Source organism: Tachyglossus aculeatus, unplaced genomic scaffold, assembly GCF_015852505.1.
Source record: "Tachyglossus aculeatus isolate mTacAcu1 unplaced genomic scaffold, mTacAcu1.pri scaffold_82_arrow_ctg1, whole genome shotgun sequence".
In the NCBI taxonomy this organism is placed as follows: domain Eukaryota; kingdom Metazoa; phylum Chordata; class Mammalia; order Monotremata; family Tachyglossidae; genus Tachyglossus; species Tachyglossus aculeatus.
The window spans coordinates 148,187-167,959 of NW_024045094.1; the positions used below are offsets into that span (position 1 = coordinate 148,187).

The following is a 19,773-nucleotide window of genomic DNA, read 5'->3' on the forward strand; positions in this document are numbered from 1 at the left end:
ACAGAATTAATGCTATATGCACATTATTAACAAAATAAATAGAATAGTAAATATGTACATGTTAAATAGAGTAATAAATCTGTACTATATATATATACAAGTGCTGTGGGGATGGGAAGGAGGTAGGGTGGTGGGGTGATGGGGAGGAGGGGAGGAAAAATGGGGCTCAGTCTGGGAAGGCCTCCTGGAGGAGGTGAGCTCTCAGTAGGGCTTTGAAGGGAGGAAGAGAGCTAGCTTGGCGGATGTGTGGAGGGAGGGCATTCCAGGCCAGGGGAAGGACGTGGGCCGGGGGTCAATGGCAGGAGAGGCTAGAATGAGGTACAGTTAGGAGGTTAGCGGCAGAGGAGTGGAGGGTGCGGGCTGGGCTGTAGAAGGAAAGAAGGGAGGTGAGGTAGGAGGGGGTGAGGTGATGGAGAGCCTTGAAGCCAAGAGTGAAGAGTTTTTGCTTGATTCGTAGGTTGACAGGCAGCCACACTGGTGATTTTTGAGGAGGGGAATAACATGCCCAGAGCGTTTCTGCACAAATATGATCCAGGCAGCAGAGTGAAGTATAGACTGAAGTGGGGAGAGACAGGAGGATGGGCGATCAGAGCGGAGGCTGATCCAGTCGGGACAGGTTGAGAGATTGAACCAGTAAGGTAGCAGTTTGGATGGAGAGGAAAGGGCGGATCTTGGGGATGTTGTGGAGGTGAGACCAGCAGGTTTTGGTGACAGATTGGATGTGTGGGGTGCACAAGAGAGCTGAATCGAGGATGACACCAAGGTTGCAGGCCTGTGAGACAGGAAGGATGGTAGTGCCGTCTACAGTGATGGGAAATTCAGGGAGAGGGTAGGGTTTGGGAGGGAAGATAAGCATTTCAGTCTTGGACATATTGAGTTTTAGATGGCAGGCAGACATCCAGATGGAGATGTCCTGAAGACAGGAGGAGACACGAGCATGGAGGGAAGGAGAGTGCAGGGGCAGAGATGTAGATTTGGGTGTCATCAGCGTAGTGATGATAGTTGAAGCTGTGGGAGCGAATGAGTTCACCAAGGGAGTGAGTGTAGATAGAGAACAGAAGGGGACCAAGAACTGACCCTTGAGGAACCCCTACAGTAAGGGGTTGGGAGGGGGAGGAGGAGCCCGCAAAGGAGACTGAGAATGAACGGCCGGAGAGATAAGAGGAGAACCAGGAGAGGACGGAGCCTGTGAAGCCAAGGTTGGATAGCGTGTTGAGGAGAAGGGGGTGGTCCACAGTGTCGAAGGCAGCTGAGAGGTCGAGGAGGATTAGGATAGAGTAGGAGCACTTAGTACAGTGCTCTGCACACAGTGAGTATTCAGTGAATGCCATTGAGCTTGATGAGTTCATGCCCCTACCTGTATCAATACTATTGAACTATATGTGATCAATGAAAACAAATGCTTTATTTATTAAAATGGGAGTCAATCATATTTATTGATCACTTACAGTGTGTAGAGTGCTGTATTAAGTGCTTGGGAGGGTGCGATATGATATAATTCGTAGAAATGTTACTTGGCCAAAAGGAACTTCCAACCTGGAGGGAATGCCAATGTTTCCAAAATGAAGTTCCCCTCTTCCTTTCCAGGGAGTCAGCATCATCTCCCAGAAATGACCAACATCTCCACGGTGACCAAATTCCTCCTCCTGGGGTTCTCTGACATCCGGGAGCTGCAGCTGCTCCATGCCACACTGTTCCTCCTTGTCTACCTAGTGGCCCTTCTGGGGAATCTCCTAATTATTGCTGTCACCACCCTCGACCAGCGTCTCCACACCCCCATGTACTTCTTTCTCAAGAACTTGTCCTTCATAGACCTCTGCTTCATTTCTACAACGGTACCCAAATCCATTGTCAACTCCTTGACCAGTGACAGTTCCATCTCCTTTCTGGGTTGTGTCTCGCAGCTCTTCCTACTGATCTTGTTTGCCACTTCAGAGTTTTATGTCCTCACTGCAATGTCTTATGACCGCTATGCCGCCATCTGCTCCCCCCTGCTCTATGAGCTCATCATGAACAAAACAGCCTGTATGCGCATAGCAGCAGCTTCATGGCTCAGTGGGGGTCTGTTTGGAGTCTTGCTTTCAGCTTCTACCTTCTCCCTGACCTTTTGTGGGTCGAATGCTGTTCAACAGTTCTTCTGTGATGTCCCCCCTCTGGTGCAGATCTCCTGCTCTGAAGTCCACATTGCCATTGACATGAGTGTGGCTGCTGGGTTCTTCTTAGATGCTGTCTGCTTCATTTACATCATCCTCTCCTACATCTTCATCTTCTCAGCCGTGCTGAGGATGCCGTCCTCCGAGGGCCGAACCAAAGCCTTCTCCACTTGCCTGCCCCATCTCATTGTCATCATCATTTTTGTCTTTACCGGAGCATTTGCCTATCTCAAACCACCTGCAGACTCCCCCTCGGCTCTAGATCTGCTGGTTTCCATGTTCTACACTGTGGTGCCCCCCACTGTGAACCCCCTTATCTACAGCCTGAGGAACAGGGAGCTGAAGGCTGCCCTGGGCAGGATCCTAAAGGGGACGTTTCCCCAGCATCCATTCTGGGAAAAAATGTCTGTGTCCATGTACCAATAATCCCCTACCCCCAATAAAAGGAGGAATTGCCATTAAACATATCCATATATATCCCACTGAACCAGAGGCCCAAAGAACAAGTCTGGATATTCAGGATTTGTCAAGGTCTGGGAGGTTGGCTAAGACTAGGTCGTGAGTGACAATGCATTCCCTAGGAGGCTTCATGGCTAAATGGCATGTGAATGGGTGTCACATGACCTGAGTTCTAATCCCAGCTCGGCCACTGGCCTACTGTGTGCCCTGGCGTTAGTGTCTTACCATTCCAGGGCTCTCACTTCCTCATACACTCTGAGCCCTTGTGGGACAGGAAACGTGTCTGACTGGATTGTAATTTCATCTTTGGGCTGTAAGACCATTGTGGGCACGGATTGAATCTACCAACTCCGTTGTATTGTACTCTTTAAAGCGCTTACTACAATGTTCTGCACACAGTAAACACACAACAAATACCATCAATGGACAGAATTATTTTGTTTCTGCTTCATCATGTGGCACAGACGTGGACACAGAAATTGTTAACACCAGATAATAAAAGTGATAATAATCATAATAATGATGTTTGTAAAGGGACAGACACGTTTACTGATGGAACTCTAGTTTCCAGAACCCAGGTTAGTACATCATCACAACAGGAAGAGCCATTTCCATCCTATTCTTCCTCAAGCCAGGAATTTCTCCTTCCCATCATTCCATTCTCAAAACCCCAGTCCCCTGCCCCACCCTACTCAGCCTGGGGGAGAATCATAGGATGGATTCAGAGGAATGTCTTCCTCTTTCTAGCTTTGCAATCAGAAGGTGTCAGAAAATGAAATTGTTCAATTGACTGATTGAATGAGAAGCTGATTGATTAAGGTTGCATATGAAGTGAAGCTGAAAACACCCACAGTTGTTGTAGATTGTCAGTAACATTAGAAACAGTTGGGATGTTGGGATGCACATGCTGTTGTTTCCATGGAAACCCTGGAGTGCAGCACCATGGCTGCAGCTTTAGGGACTGGGCCTTTATCTCTACAGGACCTCAGGGACCTCTCAGGCAGAGGATTTTGGCATCAGCCAGGACAAGAGGTCGCATCTGAGGTGATCCTCCAGGGGTTCCAAACAGAGCAGTGGCTGCTTTTTCTTTGGGGATGGGGGACTCTCTGAAGAACATCTCCCTGCTCACTGGAGATAAGAGAGGAGCTGAGGTTGCCATGCTCTCCCTTCCTTCATAGCCAGCTGCACTCAAGAACTGGAGTGGAGAGAGGCCCATCTCTACCCAGCAGAGGTCAGAGCCCTCCAGCCCTACGCTGCCCCAGTGAGTGTGACCCGGGGATGTTGGAGAGGGAGGGGGAGACCATGATGGGGATGGAACAGATGGAGCAATTCAGGGGAAATGCTCACACATGTGGACAGTGTCGGATTTTGGGGCAGGGCTACATCCCCAGAAGGGCAGGTGGGCTTTCGGGGGTGTAAGTATTTGACAGTGCAGTGGCCCTAACCATCGCTCATCTCCTCTTCCTCATCCACCTCCATCCAGCTAGCATGCCTGGCTGGGGCCCTGCAGCACAACGTCAGCATTATGCTGTGGTCACTTTGGCCAGGACTGGGTCCTGGACATCAGAAAATGTTTCTGGTGAGAAATGAAAGGGAGAGAATGAGACAGTGTGATTGGTTCTAGACCAAGAGCACTATCATCAACTCCTCCATGTAGGAATGTTGGGTGAACACAATGGAGGTAAGACATTCAATCTCTTCCCTCCTGGACTTACCGGTCTGCTGGGCTAGACTGATCTAGAAGTGGCTACCAATCAATCTGCGCATCAGGCAGAAACTCCTCACCCTGGGCTTCAAGGCTCTCCATCACCTCGCCCCCTCCTACCTCACCTCCCTTCTCTCCTTCTACAGCCCAGCCCGCACCCTCCGCTCCTCCGCCGCTAATCTCCTCACCGTACCTCGTTCTTGCCTGTCCCGCCATCGACCCCCGGCCCACGTCATCCCCCACGCCTGGAATGCCCTCCCTCTGCCCATCCGCCAATCTAGCTCTCTTCCTCCCTTCAAGGCCCTGCTGAGAGCTCACCCCCTCCAGGAGGCCTTCCCAGACTGAGCCCCTTCCTTCCTCTCCCCCTCGTCCTCCTCTCCATCCCCCCCATCTTACCTCCTTCCCTTCCCCACAGCACCTGTATATATGTATATATGTTTGTACATATTTATTACTCTATTTATTTATTTATTTATTTTACTTGTACATATCTATTCTATTTATTTTATTTTGTTAGTATGTTTGGTTTTGTTCTCTGTCTCCCCCTTTTAGACTGTGAGCCCACTGTTGGGTAGGGACTGTCTCTATATGTTTCCAATTTGTACTTCCCAAGCGCTTAGTACAGTGCTCTGCACATAGTAAACGCTCAATAAATACGATTGATGATGATAATTTACAGCTAGGGGGAACTAAGAATGGAAAGGTGGATGCACAGCTTAATAAGTGCTTAGTAATGTGAATCTATAGGTAGAGAAGTGCAATGAGCAGTTGTAAAAGTGTAAATGCAGAGGTGGTATCTGGCCTGATTCAACATGGGGAGAAGAAACATCAATCTGGACAAATTTGAAGGGAGAAGGAGATTCGGGAAGAAAGAAGGATCTGAGCCATGTGTTGGAGAAGGGAATGTCCTTTTTCATTCATTCATTCATTCATTCATTCAATAGTATTTATTGAGCGTTTACTGTGCACAGAGCAGGGTAATAAGCGCTTGGGAAGTACAAATCGGCAACATATAGAGACGGTCCCTACCCAATCACGGGCTCACACTCTAGAAGGGCAAGACAGACAACAAAACAAAACAAGTAGACAAGGGGCAATACCATCAGAAAAAAGAGAATTATAGCTATATACACATCATTAACACAATAAATAGAGTAATGAATATGTACAAATATACACAAGTGCTGTGGGGAGGGGAAGGGGTAGGGTAGTGGGGGGGGCAGATGGGGAGGGGAGGAGGAGGAGAGGAAAAGGGAGAAGATCTATTTCCAAGGGCTGGAGGGTAGTCGGTGAAGAGGGAAGGGAAACACGGAGGAGAACACCGGTCAAAAGCCTTGAAGCTAGTGGCAAGGAGTTGATTGGAGTCAACCAGGCTTCAGTCTGTTTCATTTTCCTCTGAGAACCACAATCAGATTTATTGTGTTGGTGGCTGTGAGTGTATATCCAAGGTGGGGCAGGGAAGGCAGTGAACAAACATTGGCTGGAAGAGGGCTGGAGGGGAGGAGGAGAAGGAAATCTTTTCCCAACACAGTCCAGGCAAAAAGCGTGTCTGGCCCCAGGGAGAGGCAAATAGTAGTGGCAGTAGTAAGGTGGACCTGGGTTCTAATCCTGACTCTGCCATTCAGTCTTTCATTCATTCAATCGTTTTGATTGAGCACTTACTGTGTGCAGAGCACTGTACGAAGCACTTGGAAAATACAGTTTGGCAACAGATAGGGACGATCCCTATGCAACAACTGGCTCGGGGACCTAGGTTCTAATCCTGGCTCTGCCCTTTGTCTGCTGTATGATGTTGGGCAAGTCACTTTGCTTCTCTGTGCCTCAGATACCACATCTGTAAAATGGGAATTAAGAGTGAGTCGCACACGCTAGAAAGCTTTGAAGATAATTGTGAGGTGTTTTTGTTTCATGTGAAAAGATTCATGATGCCAGTGAAGGGTTTGGAGGAGAGATGTTTGAATGCTTCTTTGTCTTTTCTTATGCTATCATATCATCTCTGACTTGTAGCGAATGAATGGGCACATCTCTCCAGGAATGCCCCATTCTGCAACTGCAACTGTTCTGGTAGTATCCATAGAGTATTTTTGGTAAAAACGCAGAAGTGGTGTACTATTGCATTCTTCCCTGCAGTAAACTTAAATCTCCTACTCGACTCTCTCCCATGACTTTGCTGCCCAGCACAGGGGAGCTTTGACTTATAGCAGATTGTCTTCCACCCACTAGCCACTGCCCAAGCTGGGAATGGAACGGGGGTATGCCTCTGCTTAACCGTCCGTCTGGTAGATGAGACTGGTAGAGTACTGGAAACTCTCCAGGTACGATTCTGAGTGGGGGGGAGTGATGCTTTAGCAAATAGTTAAATGAATAAATGAGTGGCTAAATAGGTGTGGGTTTGTGAGAGTGTGTGTACTTATGTGTAAGCAAAAACAGTCAGTTGAAGCTTGTGCTTGTGTGTGTGTGTGTGTGTGTATGTGTGTGTGCGTGTGTGTGTGTGTCTGAGTGGCTGGCCGGGGCCCTGCAGCACAGCCTCAGCATTATGCTGCAATCACGTTGGCCAGAGTGGGTCCTGGACGTCAGAAAATGTTTCTGGTGGGAAGTGACAGGGAGGGAATGAGAAAGTGTGATTGGTTCTAGACCACCAGCACTATCATCAACTCCTCCATGCAGAAATGTCAGGAGAACACAATGGAGGTAAGAGAAACAATCCCTTCCCTCCTGGACTTGCCAGTCTGCTGGGCTAGACTGAGCCAAAATAATTTACAGCTAGGGGAAAATGAGCATGAAAATGTGCATGCACAGTTTAATACGTTCTTCCATAGTAATGTGAATCTATATGTAGGGAAGAGCTATGAGCAGTTGTGAATGTGTAAATGCAGAGGTGGCATCTGGGCGGATTCAGCATGTGGAGAAGAAACATTAATCTGGGCAAATTTGGAGGTAGAGGGAGATTTGGGCAGAAGGAAGGATCTGAGTCATGCGTTGGAGAGGGGAATGTCCTTGGAGAGGCACAGGGAGCAGATCTGTTTCCAAGGGCTGGAGGGGAGTTGGTGAGGAGGGAAGGGAAACATGAAGGAGAACACCGGTAAAAAGCCTTGAAGCTAATGGCAAGTAGTTGATTGGAGTCAACCAAACCTCATACGGATTCATTTTCTTCATTTGTACATTAGCTTGGGCAGTGGCTAGAGAGTGGAAGGCAATCTGCTACAAGCCAAAATGCACCTGTTCTGGGCAGCAGTGGCAGGGGAGAGAGTCGAGGGTGGAGACTCAGGTTTACTGGGTGGAAGAAGGCAATGGTAAACCACTTCTCTATTTTTACCAAGAAAACTCCATGGATACAGTACCAGAACGCTTGCAGATGGAGGTGGAGCATTCTGGGAGAGATGCATCCATGGAGTCGCTATGGGTTGGAGGCGAATCGACGGCATAAGTCAACACATGCCAGACCGCTGCACATGTTAACACTATTGAACACTACAGGTGACAAATAAATACAACAGATTGATTTAATAATAATGATGATGGTATTTGTTAAGCGCTCACTATGTGTGAAGCACTTTTCTAAGTGCTGGCAAACTCCAAAAGGAATTAGTGTTGATTACTTCATCGATGCTATCAATCCATCGTGTTTATTAAGCATTTATGGTATGCAGAGTCTACCCACTGGATTGTTACCTCCTGGTGGGCAGGAAAATATCTGCCAACTCCGTTGGATTGAACTCTCCCAAGCACTTAGTACAGTGCTATTCAGTAAATACCATTGAGCTATTGATGGATGTGTTCATATCCCTACATTTATCAATACTAGTGAACTCTATAGGTGATCAATGAATACAACTGCTTTATTTATTAAAATTGGAATCAATCATATTTATTGATTGCTTATAGTGTTTAGAGCTCTGTACTAAGTGCTTGAGAGAGTACAATATGATATAATTTGTGGAAGTGTTATCTGCCCAAAAGGAACTTACAGTCTGGAGGGAATGCCAATGTTTCTAAATTGAAGTTCCCCTCTTCCTTTCCAGGGAGCCAGCGTCATCTCCCAGAAATGACCAACATCTCCACCGTGGGCGAATTCCTCCTTCTGGGGTTCTCTGATATCCGAGAGCTGCAGCTGTTCTACGCCACGCTGTTCCTCCTTGTCTACCTAGCGGCCCTTCTGGGGAATCTCCTCATTGTTGCTGTCACCCCCTTCGACCAGCGTCTCCACACCCCCATGTACTTCTTTCTCAAGACCTTGTCCTTCATAGACCTCTGCTACATTTCTACAACAGTACCCAAATCCATTGTCAACTCCTGGACCAGTGACAGCTCCATCTCCTTTCTAGGTTGTGTCTCGCAGCTCTTCCTAGTGATCTTCTTTGGTGGTTCAGAGTTTTTTGTCCTCACTGCAATGTCTTATGACCGCTATGCCGCCATCTGCTCCCCACTGTGCTATGAGCTCATCATGAACAAAACTGCCTGTGTGTGCATACTAGCAGCGTCATGGCTCAGTGGGGGTCTGTTGGGAATCTTGTTTTCAACTTCTACCTTCTCCCTGACCTTCTGTGGGTCCAATGCTGTTCAGCAGTTCTTCTGTGACGTCCCCCCTCTGCTGAAGATCTCCTGCTCCGAAGTCCACATTGCCATTGATGTGAGTGTGGCTGCTGGATTCTTCTTAGATGCTGTATGTTTCATTTGCATCATTCTCTCCTATGTCTTCATCTTCTCAGCCGTGCTGAGGATGCCGTCCTCCGAGGGCCGAACCAAAGCCTTCTCCACCTGCCTGCCCCATCTCACTGTCATCATCATTTTTCTCTTTACCGCAGCATTTGCCTATCTCAAACCACCTTCAGACTCACCCTCAGCTCTGGATCTGCTGGTTTCCATGTTCTACACTGTGGTGCCCCCCACTGTGAACCCCCTTATCTACAGCCTGAGGAACAGGGACCTGAAGGCTGCCCTGGGCAGGTTCCTAAAGGGGACATTCCCCCAGCATCCATTCTGGGACAAAATGTCTGTGTCCATGTACCAATAATCTCCTACCCCCCTTAAAAAGGAATTGCCCTTAGACATATCCATATATACCACTGACCCAGAGTCCCAAAGAACAAGTCTGGATATTCAGGATTTGTCAAGTTCTTGGCGGTTGGTTGATAAGACTAGGTCGTGAATGACAATGCATTCCCTAGGAGGCCTCATGGCTCAATGGCTCAATGGCTCAATGGGTGTCACATGACCTGAGTTCTAATCCCAGCTCAGCCACTGGCCTCCTGTGTGACCTGGCATTACTGTCTTATCATTGCTGGGCTCTCACTTCCTCTTACAATCTGAGCCCTTGTGGGACAGGAAATGGGTCTGATTAGATTGTAATTTCATCTTTTGGCTGTAAATCCATTGTGGGCATGGATTGAATCTACCAACTCTGTTGTATTGTACTCTTCAAAGTGCTTACTACAGTGTTCTGCACACAGTAAACACACAACAAATACCATCGATGGATTGAATCATTTTGTTTCTGTTTCATCACGTGGCACAGACGTGGACACAGAAATTGTTAACACCAAATAATAAAAATGATAATAGTCATGATAATGGTGTTTGAAAGGGGACTCACACTCCTCCCCCCTGTAAATCTATATTACTACCCCATAGAGACCTCTGCACTCTCGACCCCATCCGTCTTTCTCAGTGCATCATATCCCACCTCACCTCCCTAGCCTCTCTACCCAATCTTGATGACCAGATTACTGCTCTCAACTCCACTCTCTCTACTCAACTCAACTCGCTCGCTCCCCTTTCCCTTCGCCGCTCTCGTACCACTAACCCACAGCCTTGGATCACTCCCACTGTCCGCCTCATTCACTCTTATGCTCGAGCTGCTGGCTGCTGCTTGTGAAAGTCTAAACACCAAGCCAATCTTGTTCGTTTCAAGTTTATCCTATTCTATTTATTTTGTTAATGATGTGTATCTAGCTTTATTTTTATTTATTCTGGTGACTTGACACCTGTCCACATGTTTTGTTTTGTTGTCTGTCTCCCCCTTCTAGACTGTGAGCCCATTGTTGGGTAGGGACCATCTCTATATGTTGCCAACTTGTATTTCCCAAATGCTTAGTACAGTGCTCTGCACACAGTAAGTGTTCAATAAATACGATTGAATGAATGAAGCTTAATAAGTACTTAGTAATGTGAATCTATAGGTGGGGAACTACAATGAGCAGTTGTGAATATGTACATGCAGAGGTGGTATCTGGCCTGATTCGGCGTGGGGAGAAGAAACATAAATCTGGGCAAAATTGAAGGGAGATGGAGATTTGGGAAGAAGGATCTAAGCCATGTGTTGGAGAAGGGAATGTCCTTTTTCATTCATTCATTCAGTTGTATTTACTGAGCGCTTACTGTGTGCACAGCAGTGTACTAAGTGCTTGGGAAGTACAAATCGGCAACATATAGAGAAGGAACCTACCCAATAACGGGCTCACAGTCTAGAAGGGGGAGACGGACAATAAAACAAAACAAGTAGACAGGTGACGATACCATCAGAATAAATGGAATTATAGCTATATAGACATCATTAATAAAATAAATAGAGTAATAAATATGTACAAACATACATGAGTACTGTGGGGAGGAGAAGGGGATAGGGCAGGGGGAGGATTGGGGGGGAGAGGAGGAGGAGGAGAGGAAAAGGGAGATCTATTTCCAAGGGCTGCAGGGTAGTTGGTAAAGAGGGAAAGGGAAACACGGAGGAGAATGCCGGTCAAAAGCCTTGAAGACAGTGGCAGGGAGTTGATTGGAGTCAACCAGACTTCAGTTTGTTTCCTTTTCCTCTGAGAACCACAATCAGATTTGTTGTGTCGGCGGCTGTGTGTGTGTCCAAGGTGGGGCCGGGGAGGCAGTGAGCAAACCCTGGCTGGTGGAGGGCTGGAGGGGAGGAGGAGAAGGGAATCTTCTCCCATCATCTTCGAGGGAAACAGTGTGCCTGGGCCCGGGGAGAGGCAAAGAGTAGTGGTAGTAGTAAGGGGACATGGGTTCTAATCCTGACTGCTATTCATTCATTCATTCATTCAATCGTAGTGATTGGGCACTTACTGTGTGCAGAGAACTGTACTAAGTCCTTGGAAAGTACAATTCGGCAACAGACAGACAATCCCTACCCAACCACGAGCTCGGGGACCTGGGTTCTAATCCTGGCTCTGCCCCTTGACTGCTGGGTGATGTTGCTCAAGGCACTTTGCTTCTCTGTGCCTCAAATACCGCATCTGTAAAATGGGAATTAAGACTGAGCCCTAAGTGCTCCGCAAATACCAGTGCTTGATTCACTGATGGGTACTTACCCCTGCCCCCTCTCAGGATCATGCCTGGAGAGTTTCCAGTACCCTACCAGTCTCAGCCAAGGGAGGAAGAGTCAAGCAGAGGGATACCCATTCCATTCTTAGCTTGGGCAGTAGCTAGTGAGTGGAAGGTAATCCGCTCCAGGTCAAAAGGCACCTGTTCTGGACAGCAGTGGCGGGGGAGAGAGTCGAGGGTGGAGACTCAGGTTTACTGGGTGGAAGAAGGCAATGGTAAACCACTTCTCTATTTTTACCAAGAAAACTCTATGGATACAGTACCAGAACGCTTGCAGAAGGAGGTGGGGCATTCTGGGAGAGATGCGTCCACAGAGTCGCTATGGCTCGGAGGCGAATCGACAGCATAAGTCAAGACGCGCCAGATCGCTGCACATATTAATCCTACTGAACACTACAGGTGACAGATAAATACAACAGATTGATTTAATAATAATGATGATGGTATTTGTTAAGCGCTCACTATGTGTGAAGCACTGTTCTAAGCACTGACAAACTCCAAAAGGAATTAGTGTTGATTACTTCATCGATGTTATCAATCCATCGTATTTATTAAGCACGTATGGTATGCAGAGTCTACCCCCTAGACTGTTACCTCCTGGTGGGCAGGAAAATAGCTGCCAACTCCGTTGGATTGAACTCTCCCAAGCACTTAGTACAGTGCTCTGCACACAATGAGTATTCAGTAAATACCATTGAGCTATTGATTGATGTGTTTATGCCGCTACATGTATCAATACTATTGAACTCTACAGGTGAGCAATGAATACAACTGCTTTATTAGAATGGGAAGCAATCCTATTTACTGATCACTTACAGTGTGTAGAGCACTGTACTAAGTGCTTGAGAGAGTACAATATGACATCATTTGTAGAAGTGTTACCTGCCCAAAAGGAACTTACAGTCTGGAGGGAATGCCAGTGATTCTAAATTGAAGTTCCCCTCTTCCTTTCCAGGGAGTCGGCATCATCTCCCAGAAATGACCAATATCTCCACTGTGACTGAGTTCCTCCTCCTAGGGTTCTCTGACATCCGTGAGCTGCAGCTGGTCTATGCCACGCTGTTCCTCCTTGTCTACCTGGCGGCTCTTCTGGGGAATCTCCTCATCGTTGCTGTCACCACCCTCGACCAGCGTCTCCGCACCCCATGTACTTCTTTCTCAAGAACTTGTCCTTCATAGACCTCTGCTACATTTCTATAACGGTCCCCAAATCCATTGTCAACTCCTTGACCAGTGACAGCTCCATCTCCTTTCTGGGTTGTGTCTCACAGCTCTTCCTAGTGATCTTGTTTGGTGCTTCAGAGATTTTTCTCCTCACTGCAATGTCTTATGAACGCTATGCCGCCATCTGCTCCCCGCTGCACTATGAGCTCATCATGAACAAAAGTCTGTGTGTGCATACTAGCAACGTCATGGCTCAGTGGGGGTTTGGAGTCTTGCTTTCAACTTCCACTTTCTCACTGACTTTTTGTGAGTCCAATATTGTTGAGCAGTTCTTCTGTGACGTCCCCCCTCTGCTGAAGATCTCCTGCTCTGAAGTCCACATTGCCATTGATGTGAGTGTGGCTGGTGGGTTCGTCTTAAATATTGTCTGCTTCATTTACATCTTCCTCTCCTACGTCTTCATCTTCTCAGCCGTGCTGAGGATGCCGTCCTCCGAGGGCCGAACCAAAGCCTTCTCCACCTGCCTGCCCCATCTCACTGTCATCATCATTTTTCTCATTACCGGAGCATTTGCCTATCTCAAACCACCTTCAGACTCACCCTCGGCTCTGGATCTGCTGGTTTCCATGTCCTACACCGTGGTGCCCCCCACTGTGAACCCCCTTATCTGCAGCCTGAGGTACAGGGACCTGAAGGCTGTCCTGGGCAGGATCCTAAAGGGGACATTCCCCCAGCATCCATTCTGGGACAAAATGTCTGTGTCCATGTACTAATAATCCCCTACCACCCCTTTAAAAGAGGAATTGCCCTTAGACATATCCACATATATCACTGACCCAGAGTCCCAAAGAACATGTATGGATATTCAGGATTTGTCAAGGTCCGGGAGGTTGGCTGATAAGATTAGGTCATGAGTGGCAAGGCATTCTCTAGGAAGCCTCATGGCTCAATGGCATGTGAATGGGTGTCACATGACCTGAGTTCTAATCCCAGCTCGGCCCCTGGCCGGCTGTGTGACCTGGGGTTGGTGTCTTACCATTCCTGGGATCTTAGTTCCTCTTACATGCTGAGCCCCTGTGGGACAGGAAACGTGTCTCTTTGGACTGTAATTTCATCTTCCTACCTCCTTCTCCTCCCCACAGCACCTGTATATATGTTTGTACAGATATATTCCTCTATTTTACTTGCACATATTTACTATTCTATTTATTTTGTTAATGATGTGCATTTAGCCTTAATTCTATTTATTCTGATGATGTGATACCTGTCCACATGTTTTGTTTTGTTGTCTGTCTCCCCCTTCTAGACTGTGACCCCGTTGTTGAGTAGGGACCGTCTCTATATGTTGCCAACTTGTACTTCTCAAGCGCTTAGTACAGTGCTCTGCACACAGTAAGCACTCAATAAATACAATTGAATGAATGAATGAATCTTTGGGCTGTAAGCTCATTGTGGGCACGGATTGGATCTACCAACTCCATTGTATTGTACACTTCAAAGTGCTTAGTACAATGTAATGCACACAGTAAACACTCAACAAATACCATTGATCGATTGAATTATTTATCATCACGTGGCACAGACTTTGACACAGAAATTGTTAACACCGAATAATAAAAATAATTATAATCATCGTGTTTGAAAAGCAATAGAGTCAATCACTGAGGGATCTCCATTCATTCAATTGTATTTATTGAGTGCTTACTGTGTGCAGAGCACTGGACTAAGCACTTGGGGAGTACAAGTCAGTAACATATAGAGACGGTCCCTACCCAACAACGGGCTCACAGTCTAGAAGGGGTAGACAGACAACAAAACAAAACATGTAGACAGGTGTCAAAACTGTCAGAATAAATGGAATTATAGCTATATGCACATCATTAACAAAATAAATAGAGTAGTACATATGTACAAGTAAAATGAATAGAGTCATAAATCCTTACAAATATATACAGGTGCTGTGGGGAGGGGAAGGAAGTAGGGTGGGGGGGATGGGGTCGAGGAGAGGAAAAAGGGGGCTCAGTCTGGGAAGGCCTCCTGGAGGAGGTGAGCTTTCAGTAGGGCTTTGAAGGGAAGAAGAGAGCTAGCTTGGCGGACGTGGGGAGGGAGGGCATTCCAGGCCATGGGAAGAACGTGGGCCGGGGGTCGACGGCGGGATGGGCAAGAACGAGGCACAGAGTGGAGGTTAGTGGCAGAGGAGTGGAGGGTGCAGGCTGGGCTGTAGAAGGAGAGAAGGGAAGTGACGTAGGCAGGGGTGAGGTGATGGAGTGTCTTGAAGCTGAGAGTGAAGGCTTTTTGCATGATGCGTGGGTTGACAGGCAACCAGTGGAAATTTTTGAGGCCGAGAGTGACATCATCAATCGTATTTATTGAGCGCTTACTATGTGCAGAGCACTGTGCACATGCCCAGAGTGTTTCTGTACAGAGAAAATCTGGGCAGCAGAATGAAATATAGACTGAACCAGGGAGAGACAGAAGGATGGGAGATCAGAGAGGAGGCTGGTGCAGTAATCCAGTCGGGATAGGATGAGAGATTGAACCAGCAAGGTAGCAGTTTGGAACTCCAATTTCCAGAACCCAGGTTAGTAAGTCATCACAACAGGAGGAACCATTTGCTTCTTATTCTTTCTCAAGCCAGGAATTTCTCCTTCTCATCATCCCATTCTCAAAGCCTCAGTCCCCTGCCCCACCCAACTCAGCCTGGGGGCAGATCAGAAGATGTATTCAGAGGAATCTCTTGCTCTCTCAAGCTTTGAAATGATAAGGTGTTCAGAAAATGAAATTGAACAATTGACTGAATGAGAAGCTGACTGTCTAAGGTGGTATATGAGATGAAGCTGAAACCACCCACAGTTGATGTAGATTGTCAGTAATATTAGAAATAGTTGGGATGTTGGGATGCAGATGCTGTTGTTTCCATGGGAACCCTGGGGTGCAGCACCATTGCTGCAGCTTTAGGGACTGTGCATTTATCTCCGCAGGACCTCAGGGACCTCACAGGCAGAGGATTTAGGCATCGGCCAGGACACGAGGTCCCACCTGAGTTGATCCCCCAGGAGTTCCCCACGGAGCAGTGGCTGCTTTATCTTTAGGGATGGGGGACTCCCTAAAGAACATCCCCCTGCCCACAAGAGATAAGAGAGGGGCTGAGGGTGCCATGCTGTCCCTTCCTTCATAGACAGCTGCACCCAAGAACTGGAGTGGAGAGAGGACCATCCCAAGCTAGCAGAGGTCGGAGCCCTACAGCCTTACGCTGCCCCAGTGAGTGTGACCAGGGAGTGTTGGAGGGGGAGGGAGAGACCATGATGGGGATGCAACAGATGGAGCCATTCAGGGGAAATGCTCACACACGGGGCCAGTGTCGGACTTTAGGAGAGGGCAACATCCTCAGAGGGGCAGGGGGGCTTTCAGGAGGGTAAGTATTTGACAGTGCAGTGGGCCCAACCATCATTCGTCTCCCCTTCCTCATCCACCTCCATCCAGCTAACATGTCCAGCTGGGGCCCTGCTACACAGCGTCAGCATTATGCTGTGGTCACCTCGGCCAGGAGTGGGTTCTGGATGTCAGAAAATGTTTCTGGTGAGAAATGACAGGGAGGGAATGTGAAAGCGTGATTGGTTCTAGAACATGAGCACTATCATCAACTCTTCCATACAGAAATGTTGGGTGAACACAATGGAGGTAAGAGATTCAATCCTTTCTCTCCTGGACATACCAGTCTGCTGGGCAAGACTGATCCAAAATAATTTACAACTAGGGGGAAATAAGCATGAAGATGTGAATGCACAGCTTAATAACTTCTTCCATAGTAATGTGAATCTATACGTAGGGAAGAACTATAAGCAGTTGTGAATGTGTAAATGCAAAGGTGGCATCTGGGCTGATTTGGCATGGGGAGAAGAAACATTAATCTGGGCAAATTTGGAGGGAGAGGAAGATTCGAGCAAAAGGAAGGATCTGAGCCATGTGTTGGAGAAGGGAATGTCCTTGGAGAGGCACAGGGAGCAGATCTGTCTCCAAGGGCTGGAGGGGAGTTGGTGAAGAGGGAAGGGAAACATGGAGGAGAACACTGGTTAAAAGCCTTGAAGCTAGTGGCAAGGAGTTGATTGGAGTCAACCAGACTTCAATCTGTTTCATTTTCCTCTGAGAACCACAATCTGATTTGTTGTGTTGGCGGCTGTGTGTGTAGCCAAGGTGGGGCAGGGGAGGCAGTGAACAAACCTTGGCCGGCGGAGGGCTGGAGGGGAGGAGGAGAAGGGAATCTTCTCCCATCACGTTCCAGGGAAAAAGTGTGTCTGGGCCCAGGAGAGGCAAATAGTAGTGGAAGTAGTAAGGGGACCTGGGTTCTTATCCTGACTCTGCTATTAATTAATTCATTCTTTCAATCATATTTATTGAGTACTTACTATGTGTAGAGAACTGTACAAAGTGCTTGGAAAGTACAATTCAGCAACAGATAGAGACACTCCCTACCCAATGAGCTCGGGGACCTGGGTTCTAATCCTGGCTCTGCCCCTTGACTGTTGGGTGATGTTGGGCAAGGCATTTTGCTTCTCTGTGCCTCAAATACCACATCTGTAAAATGGGAATTGACTGAGCCCTAAGTGCTCAGTAAATACCATTGTTTGATTAATTGATGGGAACATACCCCTGCCCCCTCTCAGGATCACACCTGGAGAGTTTCCAGTACTCTATCATTCTCAGCTAAGGGAGGGAGAGTCAAGCAGAGGGATTCCCATTCCATTCCTAGCTTGGGTAGTGGCTAGCAAGTGGAAGGTGATCTGCTCCAAGTCAAAAGGCACCTGTGGCAGGGGAGAAAGTCGAGGGTGGAGACTCAGGTTTACTGGGTGGAAGAAGGCAATGGTAAACCACTTCTCTATTTTTACCAAGAAAACTCTATGGATACAGTACCAGAACACTTGCCGATGGAGGTGGGGCATTCTGGGAGAGATGCGTCCATGGAGTCGCTATAGCTCAGAGGCGAATCGACGGCATGTCAAGACGTGCCAGACCACTGCACATATTAGTTATACTGAACACTACAGGTGACAGATACATACGACAGGTTGATTTAATAATAATGATGATGGTATTTGTTAAGCGCTCACTATGTGTGAAGCACTGTTCTAAGCACTGGCAAACTCCAAAAGGAATTACTGTTGATTACTTCAACGATGCTAACAATCCATCATATTTATTAAGCACGTATGGTATGCAGAGTCTACCTACTAGACTGTAACCTCCTGGTGGGCAGGAAAATATCTGCCAACTCCATTGGACTGAACTCTCCCAACCATTCATTCAATCAATCGTATTTATTGAGTGCTTACTGTGTGCAGAGCACTGTACTAAGAGCTTGGGAAGTACACAGGTCGGCAACATAGAGAGACGGTCCCTACCCAACAACGGGCTCACAGTCTAGAATGGGAAGAAAGACAACAAAACGAAACATGTGGACAGGTGTCAAAATTGTCAGAATAAATAGAATTGAAGCTATAATAATAATAATAATAATGGCATTTATTAAGCACTTACTATGTGCAAAGCACTGTTCTAAGCACTGGGAAGGTTACAAGGTGATCAGGTTGTCCCTCGTGGGGCTCACAGTCTTAATCCCCATTTTACAGATGAGGTAACTGAGGCACAGAGAAGTTAAGTGACTTGCCCAAAGTCCCACAGCTGACAACTGGTAGAGCTGGGATTTGAACCCCTGACCTCTGATTCCAAAGCCCGTGCTCTTTCCTACTGAGCCACACTGCTTCTCTATGCGAATCATTAACAAAATAAATAGAATAGTAAATATGTACAAGTAAAATAAATAGAGTAATACATCTGTACAAATATATATACAAGTACTGTGGGGAGGGGAAGGAGGTAGGGCAGGGGGGATGGGGATAAGGAGAGGAAAAGGGGGGCTCAGTCTGGGAAGGCCTCCTGGAGGAGGGGAGCTCTCAGTAAGGCTTTGAAGGGAGGAGGAGAGCTAGCTTGGCGGATGTGTGGAGGGAGAGTATTTCAGGCCAGGGGAAGGATGTGGGCCGGGGGTCGATGGTGGGAAGGGCGAGAATGAGGTACAGTGAGGAGGTTAGTGGCAGAGGAGCGGAGGGTGTGGGCTGGGTTGTAGAAGAAGAGAAGGGAGGTGAGGTGGGAAGGGGGTGAGGTGATGGAGAGCCTTGAAGCTGAGAGTGAGGAGTTTTTGCTTGATGTGTAGGTTGACAGGCAGCCACCAGAGATTTTTGAGGAGGGGAGTAACATGCCCAGAACGTTTCTGCAGAAAGATGATCTGGGCAGCAGAGTGAAGTATAGACTGAAGTTCAGAGAGACAGGAGGATGGGAGATCGGAGAGGAGGCTGATTCAATCGTATTTATTTAGCACTTACTGTGTGCAGAGCACTAAGGCTGATGCAGTAATCCAGTGGGGATAAGATGAGAGATTGAGCCAGCAAGGTAGCAGTTTGATGGAGAGTGAAGGGCGGATCTTGGTGATGTTGCGGAGGTGAGACCAGCAGGTTTTGATGACGGATTGGATGTGTGGGGTGAACGAGAGTGCCGAGTCGAGGATGACACCAAGGTTGCGGGCTTGTGAGATGTGGAAGGGTGGTAGTGCCGTCTACAGTGATGGGAAATTCAGGAAGAGGGCAGGGTTTGGGAGGGAAGATAAGCAGTTCAGTCTTGGACATACTGAGTTTTAGATGGTGGGCAGACATCCAGATGGAGATGTCCTGAAGGCAGGAGGAGACACGAGCATGGAGGGAGGCAGAGAGCAGGGGCAGAGATGTAGATTTGGGTGTAATCAGCGTAGAGATGATAGTTGAAGCCGTGGGAGCGAATGAGTTCACCAAGGGAGTGAGTGTAGGTAGAGAACAGAAGGGGACCAAGAACTGACCCTTGAGGAACCCCTACAGTAAGGGGATGGGAGGGGGAGGAGGAGCCCGCAAAGGAGACTGAGAATGAATGTCCGGAGAG

General features: G+C 47.6%; 2 protein-coding genes and 1 non-coding gene across 3 annotated transcripts; all 3 read left to right on the forward strand.

The window, feature by feature from the left end:
- Window positions 1-1,775: 1,775 nt before the first annotated feature.
- On the forward strand, window positions 1,776-2,480 carry LOC119924145 (olfactory receptor 14K1-like; the record flags this gene model as incomplete). Its single annotated transcript, XM_038743170.1, has 1 exon — window positions 1,776-2,480. A coding segment is annotated over one exon (705 nt), but the record flags the coding sequence as incomplete, so codon positions are not given.
- A 6,044-nt stretch (window positions 2,481-8,524) lies between these two features.
- Window positions 8,525-9,232, forward strand: LOC119924143 (olfactory receptor 14K1-like; the record flags this gene model as incomplete). Its single annotated transcript, XM_038743169.1, has 1 exon — window positions 8,525-9,232. A coding segment is annotated over one exon (708 nt), but the record flags the coding sequence as incomplete, so codon positions are not given.
- Window positions 9,233-11,639: 2,407 nt separating this feature from the next.
- Window positions 11,640-11,777, forward strand: LOC119924159. Its single transcript, XR_005449055.1, has one exon. It is a non-coding gene; the product is annotated as a small nucleolar RNA SNORA7 (small nucleolar RNA).
- Window positions 11,778-19,773: the final 7,996 nt, after the last annotated feature.